The following is a 26,434-nucleotide window of genomic DNA, read 5'->3' on the forward strand; positions in this document are numbered from 1 at the left end:
TTTGCAGGAGTGAAGTGGCAGAGGTTGGCGCGGTCGTGTGAATCATGGAATGCTGTGAAGGCCTTTGTTCAGCAGTGGATTGAGGACGGCTGATATATATATATATATATATATATATATATATATATATATATATATATACTATATATATATATATATACTATATATATATATATATACTATATATATATGTATATATATATATATATATATATATATATATATATGTATATAATATACATGCATATACATACATATACATATACATATGCATATGCATACATATAAGGGGGAAAGTAATCTTCCTCCCTCCCACCCCTCCTTCCTACTCGGGGCCTTTTTAGCGTCCTCCAATCCGTTTCCCCATTTTCTCTCCGTCTTCACTCAGTCCCCAGACCCATCGATGGGCAACTTGGCCAGGCACCTTTAGGTAAACAACGTAAATTCCTCTCCTGGCTTCTGGTGGTGATGGTGGATACTCCCTCACCATCACTTAAACCCATTAGATAGTGGTGGTGGTTTCCGAGATAGGTCTTAGTGGTTCTTCTCGATAAAATCATCCAGTAATATCTAAACACACACACACATGCACACGCACGCAGGTATCCACGCAGTTTCCTTCACGCGCTGGTTACCATAACCACCACCACCTCCACCACCACCACTACCTCCACCACCACCACCACCACCACCACCACCACCACCAATCATTTCCTCCAAACACTTATTTCCCATATCCACCCACTTCCCGTCCCATCTATTTCACCCCTTCTCCCCCTTCCTCTTTCTCCCCCCTCCTCATAATCCCCCTTAGGAGGCGAGGGAGGGGGGTCATTGACTCTGATTGTAAACGTATGGAGTTAACTAGTTTAAAATAACCAAACTGTCCATTGAGTTAGAAAGTTCTTGGGCCTGGCATCCTTTCTGTTCATCACAGTCATCGTCACGTCTTCGTCACTTCGTCTTCACGTCACCATCACGTCCTCTTCACATCACGAACTGAACTCGTCGTAGCAAATTGTTCCTCACTTGATGAAACATTGTTCGGTGGAGTGGAGGAGGAGGAGGAAGAGGAGGAGGAGGAAGAAGAAGAGGAGGAGGAGAAGGAATAAGAGGAGGAAGAGGTGGAGGAGGAATAAGAGGAGATTCACCTGACTAGAAATGGAAATGAGTATCTGGAATCCTAGATTTATCAGGAATTCGCAGCTGTTTTATGTACTTCAATGTACAAGTTTATTGTTGTAAATTAAATGTAATATACCACGTTCTTTTATGCTAGCATACTACAACCCAATTTCTTCTCTTTTTTCAGGTTTGTGCTTACGAATTGGAGTAAAGTTAATTCTCGACAAAGACGTAAGTTGAACATGTTTTAATGATATTTGAAGTGTGCGAGTTTTATCCTGGCGAAGGATGAAGCCAGGGTACTGAGGCTGTGTCGTCTCCTAGGGGTTAGGCTGGCGGTCCTACAGTGGTCCCTCAAGGCTTAATTAAGGACGTAGGGTAGAAGTGTTTTGATTCGGTCGAGAGGGTGGACCCTAGCTTGAAGCGGGTTTTGCTCGATCGAGACCCCGTTCATGCTGGTGTTGAACTCGAGCCACAGAAAAATCCTCTTCCCTTAGTCGGAACAAAATACATAAAGTTAATCACCGTTCTGAAGGGGTTGATCCAGGTCTGTTCCCTCACGTGTATCCCACGTTCTTATGTGTTGCTGTTCTTTAGCCTCCTGGAGCCACTTTTCAACACAGAATTATATCGCTTTGCAGCCACTAAGTACCACTAGATTTTGGCTTATCCACTCTTTGGGCCACTAAGTGGCCCATAGACCACAGGGTGTGAACCACCGATCTGGGGCATAGTTGGCTACCCCACCTTTCCTCACTCTCAGAAGAACATGTCAAGATGTCACGGGAACCGAACTCGGGGTCGCCTCCTTCAGGGCCAAGGGTCTGGCGGGTCATGAACTGTCTCTGTGTCGCTCTTCGTGGCTTCTGTGACAGTCCTTTCTTTGTTTTGACCGGCGCCGTTGCCGTTGCCGTCGCGTCGCTACGGTAGCATCCCACCATAGCCAGGATCCCTGCCTCTAGTCTCCTCACCACATCTGCTGCCCGGCCTGCTGAGTCCCCTACTTGGATCTCTGCTTCTCTTACTGCTACTACTGTTATTCTTCCTCCTGCTGATGGGTGACGCCTCTCAAAAATAATGATGATGACTTTTTAACTTTATTATATCTCTGCTTATCCTTAAGAGTCTCCTGAACCAATTCTGTGACTCCACCTCTTCCTCCTGCTGGGTGACTGCATCTCGGCCCCTTTGTTTCGATGGCAAACAGAACTCCATGAAAGATTAAATAAAACGGTGGGTAGTGTCACGACTTCGAACGCGTCTCGAAAGAGAACTAGCTTGCTTGTTAAGCGGGTCTTACACGGTCAATATTATTGCGCAATATTCCGTATTTTACAAAAATATTGACGGTGTAGAGATGGATTGAAGAGGTTCTCGTGTTTGGCCTGTACATTGGATGTCCTCAGTATTTTGTGTCATTCTTCTATACCATCCCTACACCGTCAATAATATTGTACAATAACGGAATATTGCGCAATAATATTGATCGTTTAAGAGCTTTCTTGGGCTTGTTACGAACCCTGATTTCCACTCCCCTTCCCCTCCCCCTCACATCTCCTACCACTTCCCTTTCCTTCCCTTTCCTTCCCTTTCCTTCCCTTTCCTTCCCTTTCCTTCACCATGTGTTCCCCCTTCCATTGTACCTGAACTGCATCGCGTAATGCCCAGATCATCTTCGTAGCGTCTCAAAGTGCCCGGTCATGCAAACAAGACCTGCGTTGTGGAGGTACGATCCTCGTTATGTGTGGCTGAATCAGTATATTAGTAATTATGTAATTTTTTCTTCTTGTCCTCCAGTCCTTTCCATGACACCCGTCCTTTCCCCTCCAATCCTCAATACCTCTCTTCTACCTTTCTCGCTCCTGCCCCCTTTAAAAAGATTAAAAAAGTATAAATAAATAAATAAATCAAATCAAATCAAATCCACAACCTTTGTCGGTCACTCCTCTTATCCTCTTCCTGTCCTCTCTTCGACTCCGGCCCCTTCCCGTCGCCTCCCTCAGTTCCCGGGGGAGGGAGGGAGGGAGGGAAGGAGGGTAGGCTCTTCGTGACGGGCGGCTACGCCCACCGGCCGAGTAATCCCTGCCGTCGTCGCCAACTCACGGAGCCCCACGGAGCCTCCGTCCACGCTCGACATGTGCTGCTGCTCTCGGGCGTTTGCACCACAACACGTGCAGGCTCTCGTTTCTTTCCCTTTTTTTCCCCGCTCCTGGTTTGCAGCCAGTTTCAAGAAGCGAGAACCGTGTAGGCCACGAAGAACGAGTGACAAAAGGGGGGGACGTTTTTTTCCATTGTTATTATGTATTGTTATATATTATTGTTATTTTTGTTATTATTTTTATTTTTATTATTGTTTTTATCATAGTTGTTATTTTTATTATTTTTATATTCAGATTTTTGTTATTGTTATTGTTATTATTATTGTTACTATTATTATTGTTATAATTATTATAATTATGATTATAAGGAAATATTGATATTATTATAATTATTATAATTATAATTATAATCAATTATCGTTATTATTACAATAGGAAATATTCAACTTGGGTACAGATTTACGAACGAAAACAGCACTGTCAATACTTCAAAAAGGGCTTTAGTGACACCTCTACGGACCAGAGTCATGTGGCATTTTATTGAGAACCAATTTCCATTCAAAAAGGCATGCTGCTCACTTAACTTTCTGGCGCTTTGTGGGGGAGGGGGACAAGAACACCACAACCGTATACCTCTGTGAGCCGTCGTGAAAGGAAACCAAATGGTGCGGAACTTCGGGGTGAGGGTTCTCGTCTTTTCGTATTGTCCTCTCAGGTAGCGAGGACGCAGGCTTCGATTCGGCCAACCCCCTTGTAGGGGGTGGACATTAATGATATCCTTTTCTTTTGGGATGAAAGACCTTTTGCCTTTGCTTCTTTCCTCCTTTGCCTGCGGAGGACCGAATGGGAGGAGGAGGAGGAGGAGTTTCCTTGGCCCAGGTTCGAGTCCTCGGTCGCTGGCACTGACCGACAGAGACAGCAAATGACCCGACGCCACCAGCGGATTCCATCTCTGCCTGGCCTCTTTGGCTGACGCCAGACGATTCCATGCACATTGAGGCAGAATCGATAATCGCGATTCCTTCACCTTTGAGCCCACTTCTTCTCAAAGATCTTTTGCCCCGAAGTTGGTGGTCCATTTAATCTTTCGACTATCGAACTTGAATTTTGTGTCTTTATTCTGTCTGCCGCCAGGCCATCTTGTTCAGCCGAGGGGAGACCTTAAGAGGGCATAAGAGGGGGAGGGGTAACTGATTTTGATTAGTTTCAGCCAGAAATGCTTTGAGGAGGTCGGGCTGTACAAGCCTCTCTTCAGGGCCAAATTTGCCGCTTCAAAAACAAGCTGCGATTTTTTTTCACCCTAAATTATGTAGAATGGCTATTGAAAACAAACTTTATACAAGAATAAGATGTAGTTTCTTCCATCCAAATGGCACAGTAGATCAGTCCCAACAAATAGTAACACTTGTGAAACTCCAAGCCAGGAGTCTACTGTTAATAGAGATCAATATTCTAACAGAGAATGTAATGGCCTGAAGCGAGAAAATGTACAAGAACCTTTTTTAGGAGCTCTGAAGGAGTTAATGGCCACAGTGAATATGATACAACACCAAATGGCATTGCAGCACCAAGCACTGCAACAGGTTGTGCTAAACCCAATGAGGCAGCTGGGACAACCTTTTCAGATACAATTAGCTCAGCATCATCAAAGACAATCAGTTGTGAATCAGATACCACAACCGAACATGAATGTGAACTATTAAAACCAAAAGAATCAGAATGTATGGAGTACATAAACTTTGTATATTTAAATATTCGTGGGATTTTAAGATTTTAAATAAAAGTGGAACCGACAAAAGTAAAATAGGTTTCTTGAGTGATCTTACAAAAGATCAAACCGCTTTCATTGCAATAACTGGAACACACAGGAAGAAATTAGTTCAGAAGAAATTCAGTTAAAAGGCTATGTGCCAATTAGAGCAGATAGATCTGGCAGGTCACGTGTTTGTGTGTGTGTGTGTGTGTGTGTGTGTGTGTGTGTGTGTGTGTGTGTGTGTGTGTGTGTGTGTGTGTCTATGTGCAAAATAACATAGACTGAGGTATCACTACTCGAGTAGTTTGTGAAGCACTGGTAGTGAAGTTAATTGAGTGTAATCTTATTCTCTCAATAATCTACCGCCCTCCAGATACTAAAGATGCTGATTTTTTTTATGTGAACATATAAAAAGTAAGCTGGTAGAGCAACCCACTCCATTGCCTGAATTTGTGGTATTGGGTGATTTCAATTTCCCAAATGTCATTTGGGATTCGCTGGATCCAAGGGTTCCAAATGCCAGTAGCAGTAATGCACAATTGAAACTGTGGCTAAAACTAACAAGTTCATTCTACTTGTCACAAGTGATAAAAACACCAACCCGGGGCAATAGCATACTAGATTTGTTATGGACTAATAATGAAGATGATATAGATAAGATAGATGTAACCCCCACCCTGATATCTGATCAAAATATTGTGTTTGTTGAAAGTAACATATTAATAAATGCAAGAGTGGTTTTGAGGGTGTTAAATTTTTATAAGGCAATTTGGAATGGTTTGAATGAAGCTTTAAAACTTGTTGACTGGAAAGAACTTCTAAACAACAAAAATCCAAAATAAAATTTTGATAAATTCCTGAAAACATTAACTGACCTATGTGACATATGTTCCTAGAAAGCAATATCCCAAGAAACAGGACAAAGGCTTTCTGAGGAAACGTAAAATCCTGATGCGTAAAAGAAACGAACAGGTTAGGAGATTACTAGAACTATTTGGAAACAACAAAAACAAAGTTCTGCAGTTGAAATTGATTGAAGAAAAAATCGTTATATCACAGCAAGGTGAGGCGTATTCTGCAGAGCAGAATGCAGTGAGCAAAATCAAAGCAAATCCAAATTACTTTTATAGGTAAGCTAAACAGTTTACCCAAAATAGTCGTAATATTGACTCTTGTGAATGAACACGGAACAGAATCCTTTGAACCTTGCACAATTTCTGAAATACTGAAGAGACAATATTAAAGTGTCCTCTCTGTACCAAAACGGGATAAAGTGCTACGTGGAAAAGCTGGAACTATACAGTACAGTAGTTTCAGGTGGAAGTCTGTTACTGTTTCACTGCACACCTAGAGATATACGAGATAAAACAGATTGCTCAGTGGACTCTTTCAAACATCAACTGAATATGTTCCTGGGTAAATTAGAAGATATCCCAGGTCGCCCAAATGGACAAAATCCCCTTGTGAAGGCTGCAGAAGCTTGGAGGCGGACACTTCGTGTTGGCCTGGTGGAGTAAGGCTATCTACCAAACACCATCAAATCAAAAATCAAATCAAATCCTCTCTTTCTTCAGTCCAAGTCTTCCTTGGCGACCCTCGCCGATCTGAGGACCTCACACTTCGTCCATTTCCATCGGCTCACAGCAGGAGCACTCGACGGTGCGCACCTGTGGACGAGGTTCATCTCCAGAGTGTCCTCCGGGTTCTCCGGGTCCTTCGTGGTTGGGGCGTCTCACGAAGTTTGTCCCAGGAAGGATTCTTGAAGACACGCCGCAACCATGAGATTCGCCGACGACATCTACAGATGCTCCATGGCCGAGAACCCGAGGAAGAGGAACAGGAGCCTGGACAACGAGGATGACGTCGAGGAGAGAGAGGCAAAGAGGAGACGCCTCAACCACGAAGGACCCGGAGGACATGGAGGACACTTTGGAGAGGAACCTCGTCCCCAGCTGCGCACCGTCGAGTGTTCCTGCTGTGAGCCGATGGAAGTGGACGAAGTGTGAGGTCCTCAGGTCGGCGAGGGTTGCCAAGGAAGACTTGGACTGAAGAAAGAGAGGATTTGATTTGATTTTTTTTTTATGGTGTTTGATAGATAACCTTACTCCACCAGGCCAACACGAAGTGTCCGCCTCCAAGCTTCTGCAGCCTTCACAAGGGGATTTTGTCTATTTGGCCGACCTGGGGTATCTTCTAATTTACCCAGGAACATATCCAAGTGATGTTCGAAAGAGTCCACTGTGCAATCTGTTTTATCTCGTATATCTCTAGGTGTGCAGTTAAACAGTCTAACAGACTTCCACCTGAAACTACTATACTGATTTGGTTTTCTATTTGATGGTGTTTGGTAGATATCAAATCCTCTATTTCTTCAGTCCAAGTCTTCCTTGGCAACCCTCGCCGACCTGAGGACCTCACACTTCGTCCACTTCCATCGGCTCACAGCAGGAACACTCGACATTGCGCAGCTGGGGACGAGGTTCCTCTCCAAAGTGTCCTCCATGTCCTCCGGGTCCTTCGTGGTTGAGGCGTCTCCTCGTTGCCTCTCTCTCCTCGACGTCATCCTCGTTGTCCAGGCTCCTGTTCCTCTTCTCGGGTTCTCGGCCATGGAGCATCTGTAGATGTCGTCGGCGAATCTCATGGTTGCGGCGTGTCTTCAAGAATCCTTCTTGGGACAAACTTCGAGTCGTGGTTTACTGAGGTCCACTTCTCCGCTGGCGGAAGCGGAAAGGACAGATTTGCAAATTTGTCCCAACCGATGGCGTAGCGGAGAGAATCAACAGTCAACCCTCATTTTCGACAAGTAAATACGTGAATCGATAATAGATTTGTCAATAAACTCTTCCACGGTCTACTGAATGGCAACTTGAGACCACCTCTACGAGTTTCGCCCCAGAATCAAGATAGTTACAAATGAACACGCACACGCGACTCGTGACGCAGTGGTAGAGTTCCTGCCTACCACTCCGACGGTTCGAATCCCGCCCAGGGCTGAAATAATTTCAGTATCGCTGCGCTGTGAGTTGTTACTCCAACTCTATGGACGGGGAGTTGGGGCTGTGTGTGCGTGTAAGGTCACAGCATTACCCATAGATCGGTCATTGTGAACTTTGAGTTCTCTTCCGGGAGGGAAATATCTGTCGTTCATGAGTCCAACGTGTGATCCAAGACCATGGTTAAAAAAACACACACACACACACACACACACACACACACACACACACACACACACACACACACACACACACACACACACACACACAAGCACAAAGCCACACAAGCACAGGTGGATAGGAAGTGGCGGAGAGAAGATAAAAGCAAAGCCCGAAGAAGTAGAAAATAGATAAATATGAAAACAAAAAACGCAACAGAAGAAAATTCGATTTGTCAAAATAATAATAAAATAAACAAACAAATAGATAAATAAATAAATAAATAAAACGGAATTGTGTTTGTGTTTTCTAAAACGACGAAGAGAGCGTCTATCCAGTCCTGTTCATGTACAGGAAACTGTTTTAGGTTGTCCGGCTATTATATATATATATATATATATATATATATATATATATATATCTATATATATATATATATATATATATATATATATATAATATATTTCATCTACTGCATGCTTAGTTTTCTGTTAGCATATATTTCTCCTGCGTATTCTTATACTTTTTTTTTTGTATCTGTTGATATATGTTTCTCTTATTCACTTTCCTCTCGTTTTTTTTATTTATTTAGACTTATATTTATACCTTTATTTTCTATCCTTTCTCGTATAGTTGTAACTAGTTCTCCCCTCCACACGCAAATGATGACACTAATGAAACGTATCTGAACTTATCCTTTCGTGGCATACATTCAGTTACAAGAGATTACTGTGTGTTTAGCTGAGGGGAAAACCCCCAAAACGTAAACGGATATATATATATATATATATATATATATATATATATATATATATATATACATATATATATACACACATACACAATGAATGGTTCCCAGTGATCAATTAATATCTTTTTCAACCACATATCACTTTTAATTCCATACCATCGCAAACGAGACTGAGAATCGCTCGAAGGAGGTATCCGTTGGAAATTGAAACGTGGACGAGCCGAGGATTCGAACCCAGCTAACCCGTAACAAAGTTACATTGACGTAACCCAATACGCTATCAAGGGAGATATAAGTTGAGTACGACTTTCTTATATTTGTATGCTCGAATTACATACACATACACGAAATATCGCGTTCAACCCATCTCTGCTATGATAGAGCATCGGACGTATGTGCGCGTGGGAAATTTTATACATACACACTGAATGGTTCCCAGTGATCAATTAATATATTTTTCAACCACATATCACTTTTAATTCCATACCATCGCAAACGAGACTGAGAATCGCTCGAAGGAGGTATCCGTTGGAAATTGAAACGTGGACGAGCCGAGGATTCGAACCCAGCTAACCCATAACAAAGTTATATTGACATAACCCAATACGCTATCAAGGGAGAAATATATATATGTAAAGACAGACAAATATGGAGGTGAGGTGGCAAAATGAAACGTTAAGGCTAGTATGGAGCTTTATTCAGAACCAGACGTTTCGACCTCAGTCCACTGAGGAAGGCCCAAGAGGTCGAAACATCTGGTTCTGAATAAAGCTCCATACTCTAGCCTTAACGTTTCATTCTGCCAGCTCACCTCCATATATATATGAATATATATATATATATATATATATATATATGTATAATATATATATACGTATATATAAATGTATATATATATATATGTTTATATATACATATATACATATACACATATATATATATATACATATATATACATATACATATATATATATATACATATATATATGTTTATTGAACATTTTTAGAAGCTCTGCCGTGGGATTCGAACCCCGACCCGTGCGTCCATATATCACGAGGCCAATACGCTAGCGACCATGCTACATGTGCTTCACGTAACATTGGAAGATTTAGTCTCATTTTCATCCAATCCCCGTATTAGGCGAGCCCTCCGACAACTTGCGAATCCCACGGCAGAGCTTCTAAAAATGTTCACTCTGTCTTTAACATACGCAACTTGTCGGAGGGCTCGCCTCATGCGGGGATTGAATGAAAATGAGACTAGATCTTCCAATGTTACGTGAAGCACATGTAACATGGTCGCTAGCGTCTTGGCCTCGTGATTATGGATGCACGGGTTGGGGTTAGAATCCCACGGCAGAGCTTCTAAAAATGTTCAATCTGTCTTTAACATACGCAACATATATATATAATATATATATATATATATATATATATATATATATATATACATATAGTTTGTGTGTGCGCGCGAGTGGTCACCTATTAAGAGGAATTCCCTTTCCCTACATTCCCTTAACCTCTTCCATACGATGATGCCAACGTAGACGTCATGAGGCACCAGTGGGTATATGTGGTCGCCGGTGTTGGTGTCTTGATTATATTTATTTTGTTGTATCTGAGTGACCCCCATATTCTATGAACTGGCTTGATCATGTTGTTTGTTATTAATATTCATAGTGACAGAGAACGAGTAATACCGCTGTAACTTTATATTCTATAACGCGAGTATGGTGGTGCATCATCGAAATATCGTACATCAGGCACCTGATGTTGCCCTCGAGAATTTGACTCGTATTGTAGAGGTTAGGACTTCAGTGGTACCCCTCCGCAAGGACCTTGCCCCTACGGGCCAGATTTGTGTCTCCAGTATTTATATATCACCACTTCTTGAACACACTCACGTCCACCTGGCCCCTCCCCCTCCTTTCAAACAGAGAGCCACGCCCACTCTCGTTACGGCTACATGACCTGTAATCATATGTTATTTGTTTGGCATACGGAAACAACACACACACACACACACACACACACACACACACACACACACACACACACACACACACACGCACGCACGCACAGCAGGCCGATCGCTAGCTTGTTTTACCAGGGTGTGTATATGTGCGTGTGCGTGTGTTAGCGAGAGAGAGAAAGAGAGAGAGAGATCCACATAATATAGATATCATAGTCACTTGCCTGTGGTATAGTCCACTTGCCCCCACTGCATCCATCCATCCGTGCCCCCCTCCCCCTCCCTCCCTCCAATCTACTCCTCCACCCACGCAATACGTCACGCCCGAGCCCAGGTCACGTTAAGGAAGATAGCTCTCTCTCTTTCTCTCCCTCCCTCTCCCTCTTCCTCCCTCTCCCTCTTCCTCTGACTCTCCCTCTCCCTCCCTTCCACCCACTCCCACTGCCTTTCTCTTCCCCCATTCACTCTTCATTTCCCCCTCCCACTCTTTACTCCACTCTCTACCTTTAGTCAGATTTTCCTTCATTCACCTCTCCTAACACCACTACCTAGCCTCCTCCTCCTCCTCCTCCTCCCTCTTCATCCTCCCTCTCCTCTTTTTACAGTCTTCCTCTTCCATCTCTTCTTGCTCCTCCTCCTCATTCCCTCTCCTTCTCTCACTTCTCTCCACCATCCAGCGCCATTACTTATTTCGTTGTTTGTCTCCTCCCCTCCTTCTCTTCCTCCCTCCCTCTCTCCCCCTCTCTTTCTTTTCGTGGCTCGGGTCTCTCGTTTTCACTTTTCCACGGTTTCTGTCTCTTATTATTTCTGCTCTCGAATTTCTTCCTTCCAACCAAGCTATTTCATCTACACTTTTGAAAAAAAAAACTGCAAAAAAGGAAAGTGTGTGTTTGTATATGTATTGGGAGGGAGGGGTATATGTTTGTATATGTACGTGTATATATATATATATAATATATATATATATAATATATGTGTGTGTGTGTGTGTATGTTTATATAATATGTATATATATATATATATATATATATATATATATATATATATAGCAGAGGACCACTCAGGAAAGACTAAGGACATGAAACGCATCGAAGGTATATGAAATAGTGTCTGAAACGGGTCGGCCCTCATTACTCGGTCAATGAGGTACATTAACCTTTCCGAATAGTGCCACTGCTCACCGAAGGAATGTGACCCCCTTTCTGACGAGGGGGAGAGGCGGGGCTGCCACGGAAATTGATAAAAATCGACTGACGACAAGAAGGAAAAGGATCACTTGGCAGGCAAGGGTTTAAGAATTTTTTTTAGATTCCTTCAGTCGTGTATGTGTGTCCCTCTCCCACTCTCCCCCTCTTGCCTCCCTTCCTCTCTCACCCTCTCCCTCCTTGTACCCCCTCTTTGCTTTATCTGTAGGATTCATTAGCTCAATAGAATTATGTTTGCAGTGCCCTTATATACATATTTATTTATTCTATTAAAATTATTTATTTATTTGTTTATTTTTATATTCGTGTATTTACTTAATTATTTTTCACATGTAGCATATTTTACATGGCCTAGTTGTCCTAGCGCATAAGGCAAAGGTGACCCCCCCCCCTCCCGCGGTCATAGCTAGGAGCCTCGCCATCTCTTATAGCCCTAGACACGATCTCTCACAACCACTCCATCCTCTCTCACAATCCCTCACCATCTCTCACGGCCCTCCGCCCCCTCTCACAGCCCCCCTCCTCTCTCCCAACCCCCCTTCCCCCTCCCTCCTTCCCCCTCCCCCCTTTTTACAGCTCTATGCAGTACCATTACCCCCATCCGCTTATACATATCCAAATCTACCTACTCACAGACCTCTTCCACTTTCTCATTTCTGCTTTCTCCTCTTTTCTCCCCATTATTTTCACATCTCGGCCCCCCTTCCCCCGCCCACCCTCAGCCGTTCTCAGCCACCACTCGCACGCCCACCCATCTCGTGGGTGTGTCCACGCCCGTACGCCCATCATCGCTCTTCTTTCCTTTCTCCCTCGAATATTTGTCATTCCGTCTACATAGGATACACCTCGTTCCTCTTGGCACGTGCGCTGTGTGTGTGTGTGTGTGTGCGTGTGCGTGTGTGTGCCCGTGTGTGTGTGTGTGTCCGTGTGTGTGTGTGCGTGCTTGTATTCACCTCAGATCTGCTGCAGTCTGTCGAGACAGCCAGACACCACCCTACGGCAGTGAGCTCAGAGATCATTATTTGCGTTGTATATGTGTTTATTTGTGTGTGCATGTGTGTGTGTGTGTGTATGTGTGTGTGTGTGTGTGTCTGTCTTTGTATGTGTGTGTGTCTTTGCATGTGTGTTTGTCTGTATGTGTGTTTGTAAAATGTAATAATAATCAGTTTATTGAGTTAAGAGCGATACAGATACACTGTCAATATACAATTTCTGGTAAATTAAGACCTATTGTGTGTGTGTGCGCGCGCGTGTGTATATATATACGTACGTATGTATGTACGTATGTGTACGCGTGTGCACACATGTAAAAATAACTTTGAAAGTACCCTTTGCATTCCTTTAGCCACTTCTACCTTCGTGCCTTTACCCTTTCCGCCTCACTTGGAACCTCGCATCCCTCTCCTTGTCCCCCCTCCCTCCCTCAGCATCCACCATTTCTGAAATCTCCAACAATCGTCCCCAATCTCCAACCTTCAGACCTTTTACTACGCTTCCAAATCTCCCTCTAACTCTTCAAATTCCTCTCGCACATACACCTCCCCCTCCCCCCCGTTCCCTCCCACCTGGGATCGTGTCATTTTCTGCAATGTCTTCATCACCCACGTACTTACGTCATCTGTCTTCTCCTGGACTCGCTTTTCATCGCTTCCCCCCCTTCCTCCCCCTCTCTCTCCGCCTCCCCTCCCCCCTCTCTCTCCGCCTCCCCCTCCCCCCTCTCTCTCCGCCTCCCCCTCCCCTCCCTTCCCCGCATACCGTTGTCATCTCCCACTTTCTCCCCCATTCTTTCTATATATATATATATCTATCTAATCTATCTATAACATTTTCTCTTATCTCACACACACGCGTGCACACACACGCACACACGCTCGCACACACACGCGCACACACACACACGCACACACGCTCGCACACACACGCGCACACACACACACACACACACACACACACACACACACACACACTACTTCTGGCGCAGTGGTAGAGTTTCCGGCTGCCACTACGGTGGTCCAGGTTCGAATCCTGTCCAGGGCTGAAATAATTTCAGTATTGCTGCGCTGCGAATTGTTACTCCAATTCTCGTGGGCCGAGAGTTGGGTGTGCGTGTGTGCGTGTAAGGTCACACCCATAGATCGGTCATATATATATGAGCTGAGTTCTCTTCCGGGAGGGAAATAGCTGCCAAGACGTGATCTAAGACCATGGTGAACACACACACACACACACACACACACACACACACACACACACACACACACACACACACACACACACACACACACACACTCACTCACTCACTCTCACTCATACTTATATTACACTCACATCTTTTCCTCCATGCATTCTTCTCCACTACACACTCCTCTTTGTCTGACCTAACCTGACCCGACTCCTTCAGTGTTGACAATTGACCCAGCGGATCCTGTGGCGACTCCGAGCCCATTCTTCTTCCCCTGACCTCTGTAGCCCCAAATGACCTCTCTTCCCCCTTCCACCCACATTGACCTGTGACCTCGTTTTTCACCCTATGACCCCTTCCTCAACCTTGACCTCTTATCACCCACCTAGGTCCCTGTCCCTACACCCACAGTGGTCCCTGACCCCCCTAGGTGACCCTAGAATTGACTCCTTCCCACACACTTGTCCTTTACAACCCAGTGACCCTTGACCCTGCCCCCACTCCAGGTCCCTGACATTTTGTACCCTGATCCCCTGTAGGCCCCTGGCTTGACATGACCCCCTTTTCCCCCACAGTTGACCCCGCTCCCTTTCCCTGGATGACCCTTGACCTTCGTCCCTGATTTCTCTCCTTTGCCCCTGTCGCATGTCGACCACCTCGCTCCCTTCTTCCCTGACTCCCTAGAGCCTAGATCCAACTCCTGTTCTCTCTCTCTCACTCTCTTACTCCCTCTCTCTCACTCTATCACTCCCTCTCTCTCCGTAGATAAAGCTTGGTGTCTCCGGCGGTCGCCCCCCCCCCTCCCTCCATCTTCCACATCTTACCTAATCCCCGGCTTGGCTGACCTCAGTGACCCCATCCTCCTCCTCGTTCTTCCGTCGTCTGAGCCATTGTCTTTTCCCTTTCCTTCAATTCCTCCTCCTCTCACTTTCTCCCTCTTGCTCCTCCTCCTCTTCTTCCCTTCTCGCTTTTCCTCCCTCCCTCTTCACTCCGCCTATCTCTACCTCTCACTTTCTCCCTCCTCCTCTTCTTCTTCCCTTAACTCTTTTTCTTCCTCCCTCTTCCCTCTTTCTCCCCCTCTTCCTCTTCCCTCATCTCTTTTTCTCCCTCCCCCCTCCACCTCCCTCTTCCCTCCTCCCCCTCCGTCTTCCCTCCTCCCTCCCCCTTTTGCTTATCTCACAGCCCCGCCCTTCCTGATCTCTCTTCCCCCCGTTTCCATCCCCCCACCCACTCATCTGGTCTCCCCTCCCTCCCTTCCCTCCCACGTGGCCACGACTTTCTCCCTTACCCGACTTCACTCTCCCCTTGCCCCCCCCAACTCCTTTCGTTTGCCTCCCCCCCTCCAGTGTACATTCAGTCTCTCTCTCTCTCTCTCGGAAACGAGAGTTCAGGTATCCTTTGGGAGTTCAGTTCTGTAGTCTTTCTCTTTTTTTTTTTTTCTTCCTCTTTCTCCCCCCCTCTCTCTTCCTCTTCCTCTCTTTTCCCACTTTCTCTTTTTCTTCCTCCCCCCTCCCTCTTTCTCTTCCCCTCTCTCTCTTTCTCCATCCCTTTCCGCTTTTGAAGAAAAAATATATTGAGACGTTTATGGACAAATTTTTGTTTGATATTTATTCGGTATCCGATAAAAGCGAAATAGTTCCTGGCTGCATTTTTCAGATCTATTTTTTTTTTCTATTTATTTTTATTTTTATCCTCCCTCCGGGGACCGTACAGAAATAGGATAATATTAATCCTTGGCTCGGGCTTCGCTGACCGGAAACCCACAGCCTCAGAGCGGCCGGCAACGATCCTCGGACCCTCCCATGGATCTCTTTGGGGGAAGAAATGTTGGATTTGTGTTGTAATACGCAGAGCTGGGCGCGTTCCTAGGTGCGTTCCTCGGTGTCCTGACTATATGTGTCAGTCAGGACACCGAGGAACGCGCCCAGCTCTGGAAATACGTGTGTTGGTAATAAGCGAGCAGTCGCCGGTTGGGAGCTCTCCTTATGTGAAGAAGGTGAGGTTCTACGCTAGGAGGCGCTGAGTGGCTGCTGCCGAAGCCGTCACCATTGCCTCTATGATGTGCTTAAAGGACTGTTGGAGCAGGTAACAGTCGCTCCTGGGAATTGGATGGGAGTGCGGGATTCGAACCCGTAAGTAAGCGAATGCGAGACCGGTACTCTTCAGATGACGTCACCAGCGCATTTTAATTATAATGATAAAATGAAATGATAAATAGGTAAGATAAATAAATAAGTGGTAATAAATAGATAAACGGAGGTATTGGGTGAAGGCTAGCAAGCCCCCCGGGGGGACAAGTAAATGTTTCCGTCATCCCCCCACTCCTCCCCTCCCTCTCCCCTGGGGGTGAGGTCATCTTCATGGGTTGTCCTGCGTGGTCTGCTGCAGAGGAGGGGGTGGGAGTGGGGGGTGAGGGGGATCAGCTGCTGCTGCTCAGCTGTTGCGGCGAGAAGAGACCAGCTTTGCAGCTGTTTCATGTGGTGGATGTTTTATTTATTTGTTTATTTTTTCTAGTTTTTTATGTTCCTGAATTGTTCGGTCGTAACTCGTTTGTTGATGTAAGAATATTTATTATTATTTGTATTATTATTATTATTATTGTTTTTATTATTTATTAATTTATTATCATCTTTAATCTGTGTATATTTCCAAGGTTGTTCCTCTAACGGCTCAAGTAATTTTTTAAATCTCGTCCATGTCTCGCTGCCTTACCTTTGGCCCGAGCGGTGAGGCAGGGGTCAGGGATGACCCTCCACCAACGAGGTGACGCGATGTGAGGGGCAGAGAATAGGTGTGGGATGGGTGTAGAGTGAGTGTATGGAGGCTCTGAATCGGCAACCCCCCTAATAAGGTGGAAAAAGGTTGATTAATTTTCGTCAGGTTAAAATACATTAGGTGTAACCTTGAGGTGGCAATATGCCTTGTTCTTCCTGCAAAATTTACTGAGGTGTGGATACGTAAAACGTATTCCCAATGTGTTACTGTATGGACGCTGCGAGATGGGAAGCATGGAAGAGGGAGACCAGATAGATGGGGAACGAGATAGAAAAGTTTGCACGAGTGACGTGACAGAGCTTGGAAGAGGCCTTTGTTCAGCAGTAGACTGCGATTGGGTGATTACTGATGGGGTTACCGAAGGAAAATCTTCTTCCTCCACCTCCTCCTCCCCCCCTCCTCTTCCCGAACGAACCAAAATACTTTTTCTCCAATCGAGTTGTTAAATGTATGCAATAGTCTACCATCCAACGTGTTGCTCTACTTTTGAGATATTAAAAAATGCCCCGATGTTTATTTAGCCACAAACCATCGATTACAATTATTTGCTCCAGTATAGTCAGAAAAGGGGTGGATATTAGAGAATTAGAATAGGTTAGGCACCGAAACAGTCTTGTAAGGACCGATGACTCTCGTTTGTTTATGTAACTCCATGTCACTCCTCCTTCACTACCAACTCCTCCTCCTCCTTCTCTACCTCTTTCTGTATCTCCTCTTCCTCCTCCACCACCCTTGTCCTCCTTCTCTTCCACCTCCTCACTCTTCCTCCCCCTCACCATACTTCTCCTCCTCCTCCACCCTTGTCCTCTTCCTCCTCTTGACGTGATGACAACAGAACGTAGGAGGGGGATTCCCAGGCACGAAGGTGGGTCCCCACGGCGGGAGGAGGCGAGGAGGAGAGCGTGAGCAGGGTCAGCAGCACGCCAGGAAACTCGATCCCGGTGGTTTCTCTCCTCCTCCTCCTCCTCCTCCCCGTATATCTTCCCTTTCTCCGTCTTTGTGTCACTTTCCTTGCCTCTTCTCCTTGACCTGTCTCCCCTTCTCTTGTGTTTTTTTTTTCTTTCCAAGCCGTTTCTATTTTTTTTTTTTGTTAATTGATTAAAGAGTTCCTATTTTCTCGTGCATAATCTATGTCTACGTACACACACGCGCGCGCGCACACAAAGTATGATGGCCACAGTGGTCAGGTACAGAGGCTGTATCATCCGACAGGGGATAGGCCGGTGGTCCTGCAGAGAACCACAAACATTCCCATGCTTAGGGGCACTGCCCTGTCCTCCTCTTCCTCTTCAGTATAATCAGGCCAACCGATGGACGCATTTGTCTGTGACATTTCCGCGTTGGGATGCCACGGCTCTCTGTAGCGGTATTGTGATTGGTGCACAGGTTTCCTGTGTCTATCACCTGTAAGTGTTACCTGTACACACACACGCACGCACACACACACACACGTTCACTCTCTCAAAACCGCAGATAATTGTTCACACAATAGATAGAAATATCTTCGTCCCGCGTGGTTAAAGGTATCCCGTATGGTGTATTCACTACCTAAGAAAACGCGCCCAATATGTTAGAAGGATTAGTGACATCCTTACGGACCAGAGTCACACATCATTTTCTTATGGCTAACAACTTGTCTCCTCTCAAAAAATAAACAAATAGATAAAATAAAATAAGAATAAAATAAATTAAAATAAAATAAACATAAAACGAATAAAGATAATCTGGTACCCCTCCTTTCTCCTATAAGTCTCTCCGTTACCGCCTCCACGCTGTTGTCTTCTAAGGATAGAAGCGCTGGTTACTTCGGACGAAATACGAAATCGTGCTTCAGTGTCGACTCCAGTGGCGCCCGGGCGGCGGCACCACCTCACGGAGCGGCGCCACCAAGAAGGGCGAACGAAATCGGCTGGCGACAGACAATGAAGAGGAAAACGGAGCACCCGGTACGGAAGTGGCATTGAATCTCTCTCGCCACCGAGACGAGGGGGGAAGTGCCACTGCCCCGGTGATGAATAAAATCGCCTGACGGCAGTCTGAAGGAAAGGGAAAATGTCACCCGGAGAGGGAAGTTAACTGTACTCGCTCGCATCGAAGCTGTTGCAGCTGCTGCCTCCTTCTCCCCCTCCCCCCCCGACTAACCTTCCTGCACCGTTGTCTGTCTCCCCCTCTCCCCGCCGCCTCGTAGCCCCGCCCTCTTGAGCCGCAAGGTTCCTTTCAACTGAATGAAATGGTTTGGCGTTAGCCAAAATGAAGTTTTGAAGTTGTCCATCAGGGGCGGGATGGTCGAAGTTGGTTTAGGGTCTCTCTATTTCTCTCCTTCTCTCTCACTCTCTTTCACACGCTCCCATTATCTCTTTCCCTTCCTTTCTCACTCAGTTTCATAAAATGACATGTCATGAGCCACCATAAATGTATACAAGACATTGCTCAAGAGAGGCCATGGACCCTTCAAGGGGTTGTCCTTCATCTGAATAAAACCGTCAGATACCAACCACAATAAACATACCAAGACTGCAGTTACAGTGCCGCAGAGAGCCCCGGGGATGGGTGTGGGCTGTGTAGGGGCTTCTTGTACCCCTCCCCAATTCTCCTTGAGACCCTGAACGACCTTCTGTTGTTTCCTCAGTCCCCATCCCACCACATTTTCTTATAATTATTGATCATTAATTTATTCATTTGACTGATTTATTCATATATATGTGTGTATGTATATAATGTACACATATTATCATTATTACTATCATTATATTATCATTATTCTACTTGTATATGTATTTATATATTTATTCATTTGTTTTGTTACGTTCCATCTCATCTTTCAAGCTCCACTTGGCTAAGGGATTCTCCCCCCCCCAAAAAAAAACAAAAAAAAAACGTTACTGCAAGGTCTCACGTGCATCTAAACGAGGTACGGAAGATTGTTTTGAGAATTGCTGTGCGCGACTAAATCGAAGTAATTCACCGTTTAAGGATGTCTTCGATCTGGGGTTCGTGGTGCGAGGTCACTCATGTCCAGTGACCTTTCATGCAGTGACCACGCGCACATGCACACACACACAGGCACCCGATCATCTATCTGTATACCAAAGGATTCTTCTCGTTTATAAAGGGAGTTAGCCAAGTCAGAGGCACGCACCCATTCCAGTCCCATCCACCTCCTTTGTCTCCCTCTTAGCTCCTCGTGGATGAGGGGTCATCCCTGCCTCTCGCCCACTGCCCGGGTCAGAAGCAATGCAGCTAGACACAGCAGAACCGCTTCACTCACACGAAGACACCCCCGCTCCCCGGGTCTTCATGTTGACGAATAAAATTTCGTGCAAGTTGTGTCCTAGCGAAATTCTCGCACTGACAATAATAAATAACAAATAAAAAGGAAACTAAACAAAAAAGTGAAAAGAAAATAATCACAAAGCATCCACCCGACAGCATTTGGTAAGAAAATTTCCTCAGTGTTGAAAGAAGTGGAACACATTACCTTCTTTCAGTTCTCAACTTGTAACGCGCGCGCGCGGCGTCCTTGGCTTGAATAGATGTTGTTATCTGCTCGTTTCTTTCACTCCCCCTCCACCCCCCCTGACCCCCGACACCCGAACGGCTTTGTGACGTCACCAGATGACAACTCTTGTACATACCAGGACGCTCACAAGTGCGCGACAAGGGTTTGGTGCAGGTCTACTTGACTCACAGATTCTTCTGTCACTCTCTCTTTCTTCCTCTGAAATCTACAGGAAGAGTGTTATTCTCTCAGACTCCTCTTTTTCTGTCAAAATAAGCTTTACATTAATTTTGTTTTTATTTTATTTTCTTTCCCAAGGTTACTCTGAAAATTTATGTCTCTATGGGAAGTTTTCTTCATGTTTTCAAGCACTCTTTTTTCAGCCCTTTTTCCTGAACATGTTACTCCTTGTCTTCCCAAGTTTCGCATGAGGAGACGTGGAAGTAGGGTCACCATGTAAATAGAGCGGTGGGGGCCCTCCTGTGGATGTGTTGTGTCTTATTGCATTGCTTCCGACTCGGGCAGTGGGCGGGAGACAGGGATGACTGTTTAGCTGCAAGGTGCTTAGATAAAAGGGACAAGAAATGGTAGATGGATGGGATGGATGCATGCCTTGGCTGGCTACATACCTTATAAAGGGGAAGAAGCCTTTTGGTAAAAAGAGAAAAAGCTTGTTCTTTTTCCCATGACCTCCCTTCCAAGAGATCTCTGCAGTTTTGTCCATTTCCAGGACTTTGTAATATTAGCATTAACGTTCATTTAATGCTAATTTTCTATATACTGTACATATTTTATTTTAAGCCAGATTTGTTTGGCAGTCCCATATATTTTTTTTATGTGAACATTATGTATGGTTTAATATTATTATGAACCAAATTCATTCTTGTCAGACCTCTTTTAACACCCATTTTTCTTTTGTTTTGCAGATAGATAGCGACAAACGGAGAGAGATGTACGTATAAGAGTGGTTTGTTGATAGTAGGTTATCCTCATTATATCAGGATTGTAGCAAGGGGATGGGGACATGGGAGTTAGTTCTTATTTACACACAATTAATCAGAAATATTATTATTATTATTGTGTCAGAATTCCTCTCAGATCAAAAGTCTAGATACATGAAACTTGTGGTTTTGAGTTTTTGTGTTGATATGGAGTGAATTTTGGATAACTGATGGAGACTTGTACAAGGTAATCCCATAGGATGGGCATGAAAAGGATTGTCTTTTTGCCATGATAAGGCCTGTAGCAACCCCTGGAATTTTTCTCTTTTTTAACTTCTTTGTTTCCTGGTAACTGCTACACCAATTTGGTGGGGTAGTTACCAGAAAATGTGGAAATATAAAAATTGGAAAAATTCCAGGGGGGGGGGGCAGTTGCCCTCTCTGCCCCCCCCAGAAGCTATGGCCCTGATAATGGTTCTGTAATTATTACCTCGAGTTTCACTGAATGAAACCAGCCCACAGCAGATGGCATTTCATCCTTGGATCCTCCTGTAGTTTTCTTTTGGGGGGGGGGGGATGGATTGTTGTGTTGTATTAGTGTGATTCACTATGGTCTTGTGTTGCATGCTGGACACATGGTCAACAGCTGTTACCCTCTTGTGAGTGGGGCATTTTTTTTTTTTTTTTCCCTCTCTTTTTTTGTCACCAGATTAAGTTGTAGGGTAGAAGTTGCTAGTTGTTGGTTCTCTTGATGTGAGGTCTTATGCCAGGAGGTGCATAGTTGCAGTCAGAACTTGCTCCATGCACTTGAACTGTTGGAGCGGGTAACAGTCATTGCAGGGAATCAGAAAGGAATGCGGGATTTGAACCCACAACTAGGCCACTGCAAGACTAGCATGCTTCCAATGATGCCACCATACAGTGCAGTAATAGAGGTGAAGTTGATAGAAAAAGATTTTAGGCCAAGTTCAGAGCATCAGATCTTTGGGGTCTGCACCTTTGGATGGAGTTGAGGTGTTGACAAGGTTTGAAGAAAAGCATCAGGGAGACAATTCTCTCTGACGTCCATCTTGCAGGACCATCACTCAGATATCCAGTATTTGCCCTTCTTTATCCGTCCCCAAAGCTCATCAACACCCACACATCAACTCAAAGGGTTGGCACTGAGTATGTAGATTGGGCCCCAAGATCTTTATTAACTTGTATTATTTTTCTACGTTTTTTTTTTCACGTGAGATCTGACAACTGCTCCCCTCCTGCTGCTGCTGCATTGGCCAGTAAAATAGAACTGGCTCTCCATTTGCACAACATGGAGAACTGTTTGTTTGTCCATGTTGGGAGCTTCGGAAAGAAATCCATTTCTTTTCAGTTTCATTAGTATTCATGAATTCTTCTCAATCTTCTTCAAAATTACTTTTTCTGTGTCTGTCAATATTCCCAGTCTGTTTCTTCAAAGTGAATGATTCTATGCCCTTGGTTCGTAATAGTAGGAGTAAAAAGCCTTATTTTTTTCTTTTACTTTTCTCCTTTTTCTTTCCCAAGAAGACCAAGAATGAGGTGAATGGAGGAGGTTGTGAATGTGGCCTAGATGCATGAGGAATGTCTGTCAATGAATGGAGGGAGATTGTGAATGGATGTAAGGATGATGCAACGGGAAGGGATGTCCCTTTCATCTGCTTCATAAATTACTTGTAATGGATGAGGAAGGATGTTCATATGAAGCAGTGGGGCTAAACAAGTTTCAGCTGTTAGGCCCTTCCATGGAAGTGCTGTGCCTCATTGCACACTGCCCTTGAACTGAGGAATGTTTCAAGGGCCAGTGGCAACCTTTCTTGCAAGACGGGTGAGGAGTGTATGCCAAAAGGCACATAGCTATAACTGGAGTCACCTTTGCCCTATTAATTCAACTGTTGGGGGCAAGTAACAGTCACTGCTAGGAATTGGAGAGGGGTGCAGGATTCAAACCTACAACTAGGAGAATGCAAGGCCTGCTTGCTTCTAATTACGTCTTCTGCTAAGATCTTGAGGAAGGGCATTAAATGGTTTCTAACCTATTAGAGCCCATAGGTGTCTCTACAAGTTGTATTAAATTGTCTGGCATTAATTGAAACAAAATTTCAGGGGACACTGGGCTTGTATGGGTAGATTTATCAACTGTTCCATTTTTAACCTGATAGTGCCTAGAGGTCTTCAAATAAGTGATCATCAGGAAATAAACTTTAATATCATTTGGGAAGAATTAAAAAGTATGAATAACATTCAAGTACCAGACTCCAGGAGAGACAATTTTGACATGATGACACACAGTTTGAGACATTTGATCACTTACGTGACCGAAAGGGGGCTGTGACGGGGTCAGAAATATGGTCAGTCCGGATGTCATTAGTGGGGTCAGGGGTTAGGTCACAGAGGGTATGCGTACCTTGGGTCAAGTCACTTGTGGGCGCAGGGTCAACAGCCAGGTCAACGATTTAGACGAAATGTATAGTAACCTAACATATTTAATTATAAATGCACAAAATAAATTTATTCCCCTCAAGTCAATATGGAAGAATACTAATACCTGTACTCCCAAATGGATGACTGACAGGCTGAAACATGAGATTGGAATGAAAAGAGGACTTTACATCAAAATAAAAAACTGGGAAACGCACCTTAGATTCAAATATAATGATATGGCAAAACTGGTTAAAAAGAATACATGCACAGTGAAATGTAACTGAAATTAAGGTTGCCAGACAAGCGAGATCCAACCCAAAGGGCTTCTTCCATCTCTACAGAACAAAAAATAAGGAAAGGATAGGCCCAATTAAAAACGACAAAGATGTCATGAATGAGCGAGGCATTTTACAAATATTTTCTCTCGGTGTTTACTAAGGAGAGGTTAGATAAAGTACCTGACTGTGATCCGATTTTCAGTGGGGATGAAGAAAGTAGACTATCTAATATCAGCATTAGTAAGGTAGAAGTAGTCAAACAGATTGATACACTTAAAGCTACAAAACACCTGGGTCCAGACAAAAATTTTCCGAGAGTGCTTAAAGAGTGTAAATTTGAAATCTGTGACCAGTTACCGGTTACAGAAATATTTAATAAGCCGGTAGACATTGGTTTTGTGCCTATTGCTTGGGGGCAGGCAAAAATTGTTCCTGTTTTCAAAAGGAGATAAATCATCTATATGTAACTACAGGCCAATCAGTTTGACATCAGTTATAGGTAAAATGCTTGAATCAGTAACAGTTAATAGACTCGGAGAACTCATCTAGAAATATAATTTGATTCGTGACCCACAGCATGGTTTCTCCAAGGGTAAGTCATGTGACTGAAGTATATAAAGTGTCAGATAACAATGATAGTTATGATAGTTATGATGTTATTTACCTTGACTTTAGCAAAGTGTCCAGCAAGGTGCCCTACCAGAGACTACTAAATAAAATCAAAACCCATGGCATAGGAGGAAAAGTGTTAGAAAGGATTAGAGCTTGGATTAGTGACAGAAAACAGTGAGCCACCATAAATGATGTAAAGTCCAGGTGGGGGAATGTTTCTCGTGGGATCCCACAGGGCTCGGTTTTAGGTCCCTTATTGTTCATTATGTATATAAATGAATTGGACAATGGGATTAATAGTGATGTTAGTAAGTTTGCAGACAACACTAAAATTAGGTCAGGAGACACCACTGAGATTCTGCAGGACAATCTTAACATTGTTCACATGGTCGGTGAAATGGCAAATGAACATGTTAAATGTAGGGCTGCACAAGCCCAAAAATAGATATAGCTTAGATAACATGTTTTTAGAGAAAACTGAGTGCAAGAGACTTGGGAGTTCTAGTGAGTCCTGACCTTAAATCCTAGAAATGGTGCATTAGCACCAAGAATAAAGCAAACAGAGCATCAAGTTTCATTGCTAGGACGGTTACAAATAGAAATGCAGAGGTAATTATCAAACTCCATCTAGTGTTAGACCAATCCTTAACTATGTGGTACAGTTTTGGTCTCCGTTTTTTTGAATGGACATCAATTCACAAGAATCAGTACATAGGAGAATGACCAAAATGATACATGGGCTCAGAAATTTACCTTATGAAGAGGCCTAGGCACCTTAACTCACACACTCTGGAAAGATGCAGAGGCTATCTAACAGAGGTGTTTAAGTGGATCAAAGGCTTTAACAAGGATGATGTGAACAAGGTCATTATATTAAGACAACAGGGCAGGACTCGCAATAATGGATTTAAACTGGACAAATTTAGATTTAGGAAGGAAATAGGCAAAAATTGGTTTGCTAATAGTGTGGTCAACAAATGGAACAGACTTAGTAACCATGTAGTGAGCGCTGAAGCTATCAGTTGTTTCAAGAAACGGTTATACAACTTTATGGATGGGGATGACAGGTAGTAATAGACATGAAATTGCCTAGTGTAGGCCTCATGGTCTCTTGCAGTCTCCTTCATTCTTATGTTCTTAAGCTGAATAAAATCATCTGGCCATAGTCAGAACAAACTCTCAAAAGAGGAAACAAAGTAAATGTGGGCAAAAGTAAGATGATGGGGTGTGTAAGGGGGAGAGGGTGGCATTGAGTTGGAGGGAAGTCTTGAAAGGAGATAGGCTAGAGGAAGTGAAGAGCATTTAGGGTCACATACTGTACAGTAGGGAACAAAGGAATAGGGGGTGGAGGTAGGTTATTGAGTAAGGGAAACAAGTGTCTTTGGGGAATCAGAACTATGTGAAATAGGTATTTAGGGATGGACACAAAGAACAGGCTGTATGAAGGGGTGATTGTGTCTACAACACCATTGCCAACTGGTATAGGGCTATGGGTCAGTGAAATTTGAAGGAAAAATTATTAGAAAAATTATTATTATCATTATTACTATTATTGGCTGTTCAATGTTTACATGGATAGGGTGGTACAGGAAATAAATGCAAGGGTAAAGGGCAGGGGATTTGGAGATGGTTAGAGATAGTGGAGAGAAGT

General features: G+C 44.1%; 1 protein-coding gene across 4 annotated transcripts in view; it reads left to right on the top strand.

The window, feature by feature from the left end:
- Positions 1-26,434, top strand: part of Rap2l (Ras-associated protein 2-like) — a 280,521-nt gene that overhangs the window by 246,056 nt on the left and 8,031 nt on the right. For 2 of the 4 annotated variants that reach the window (XR_012966469.1, XM_076186349.1), the window contains 2 exons: positions 1,313-1,356; positions 21,440-21,465. Coding sequence is in view for 1 of the 4 variants with exons in the window: in XM_076186349.1 (XP_076042464.1) it covers positions 1,313-1,356; positions 21,440-21,465 (70 nt within the window). In the remaining 3 variants the exon portion in view is untranslated. The remainder of the gene's footprint in view (positions 1-1,312; positions 1,357-21,439; positions 21,466-26,434) is intronic. The other 2 variants (XM_076186348.1, XM_076186347.1) reach the window with 1 other exon arrangement.

Source organism: Oratosquilla oratoria, chromosome 6 (assembly GCF_046742065.1).
Source record: "Oratosquilla oratoria isolate Oo_2021 chromosome 6, ASM4674206v1, whole genome shotgun sequence".
NCBI lineage: Eukaryota > Metazoa > Arthropoda > Malacostraca > Stomatopoda > Squillidae > Oratosquilla > Oratosquilla oratoria.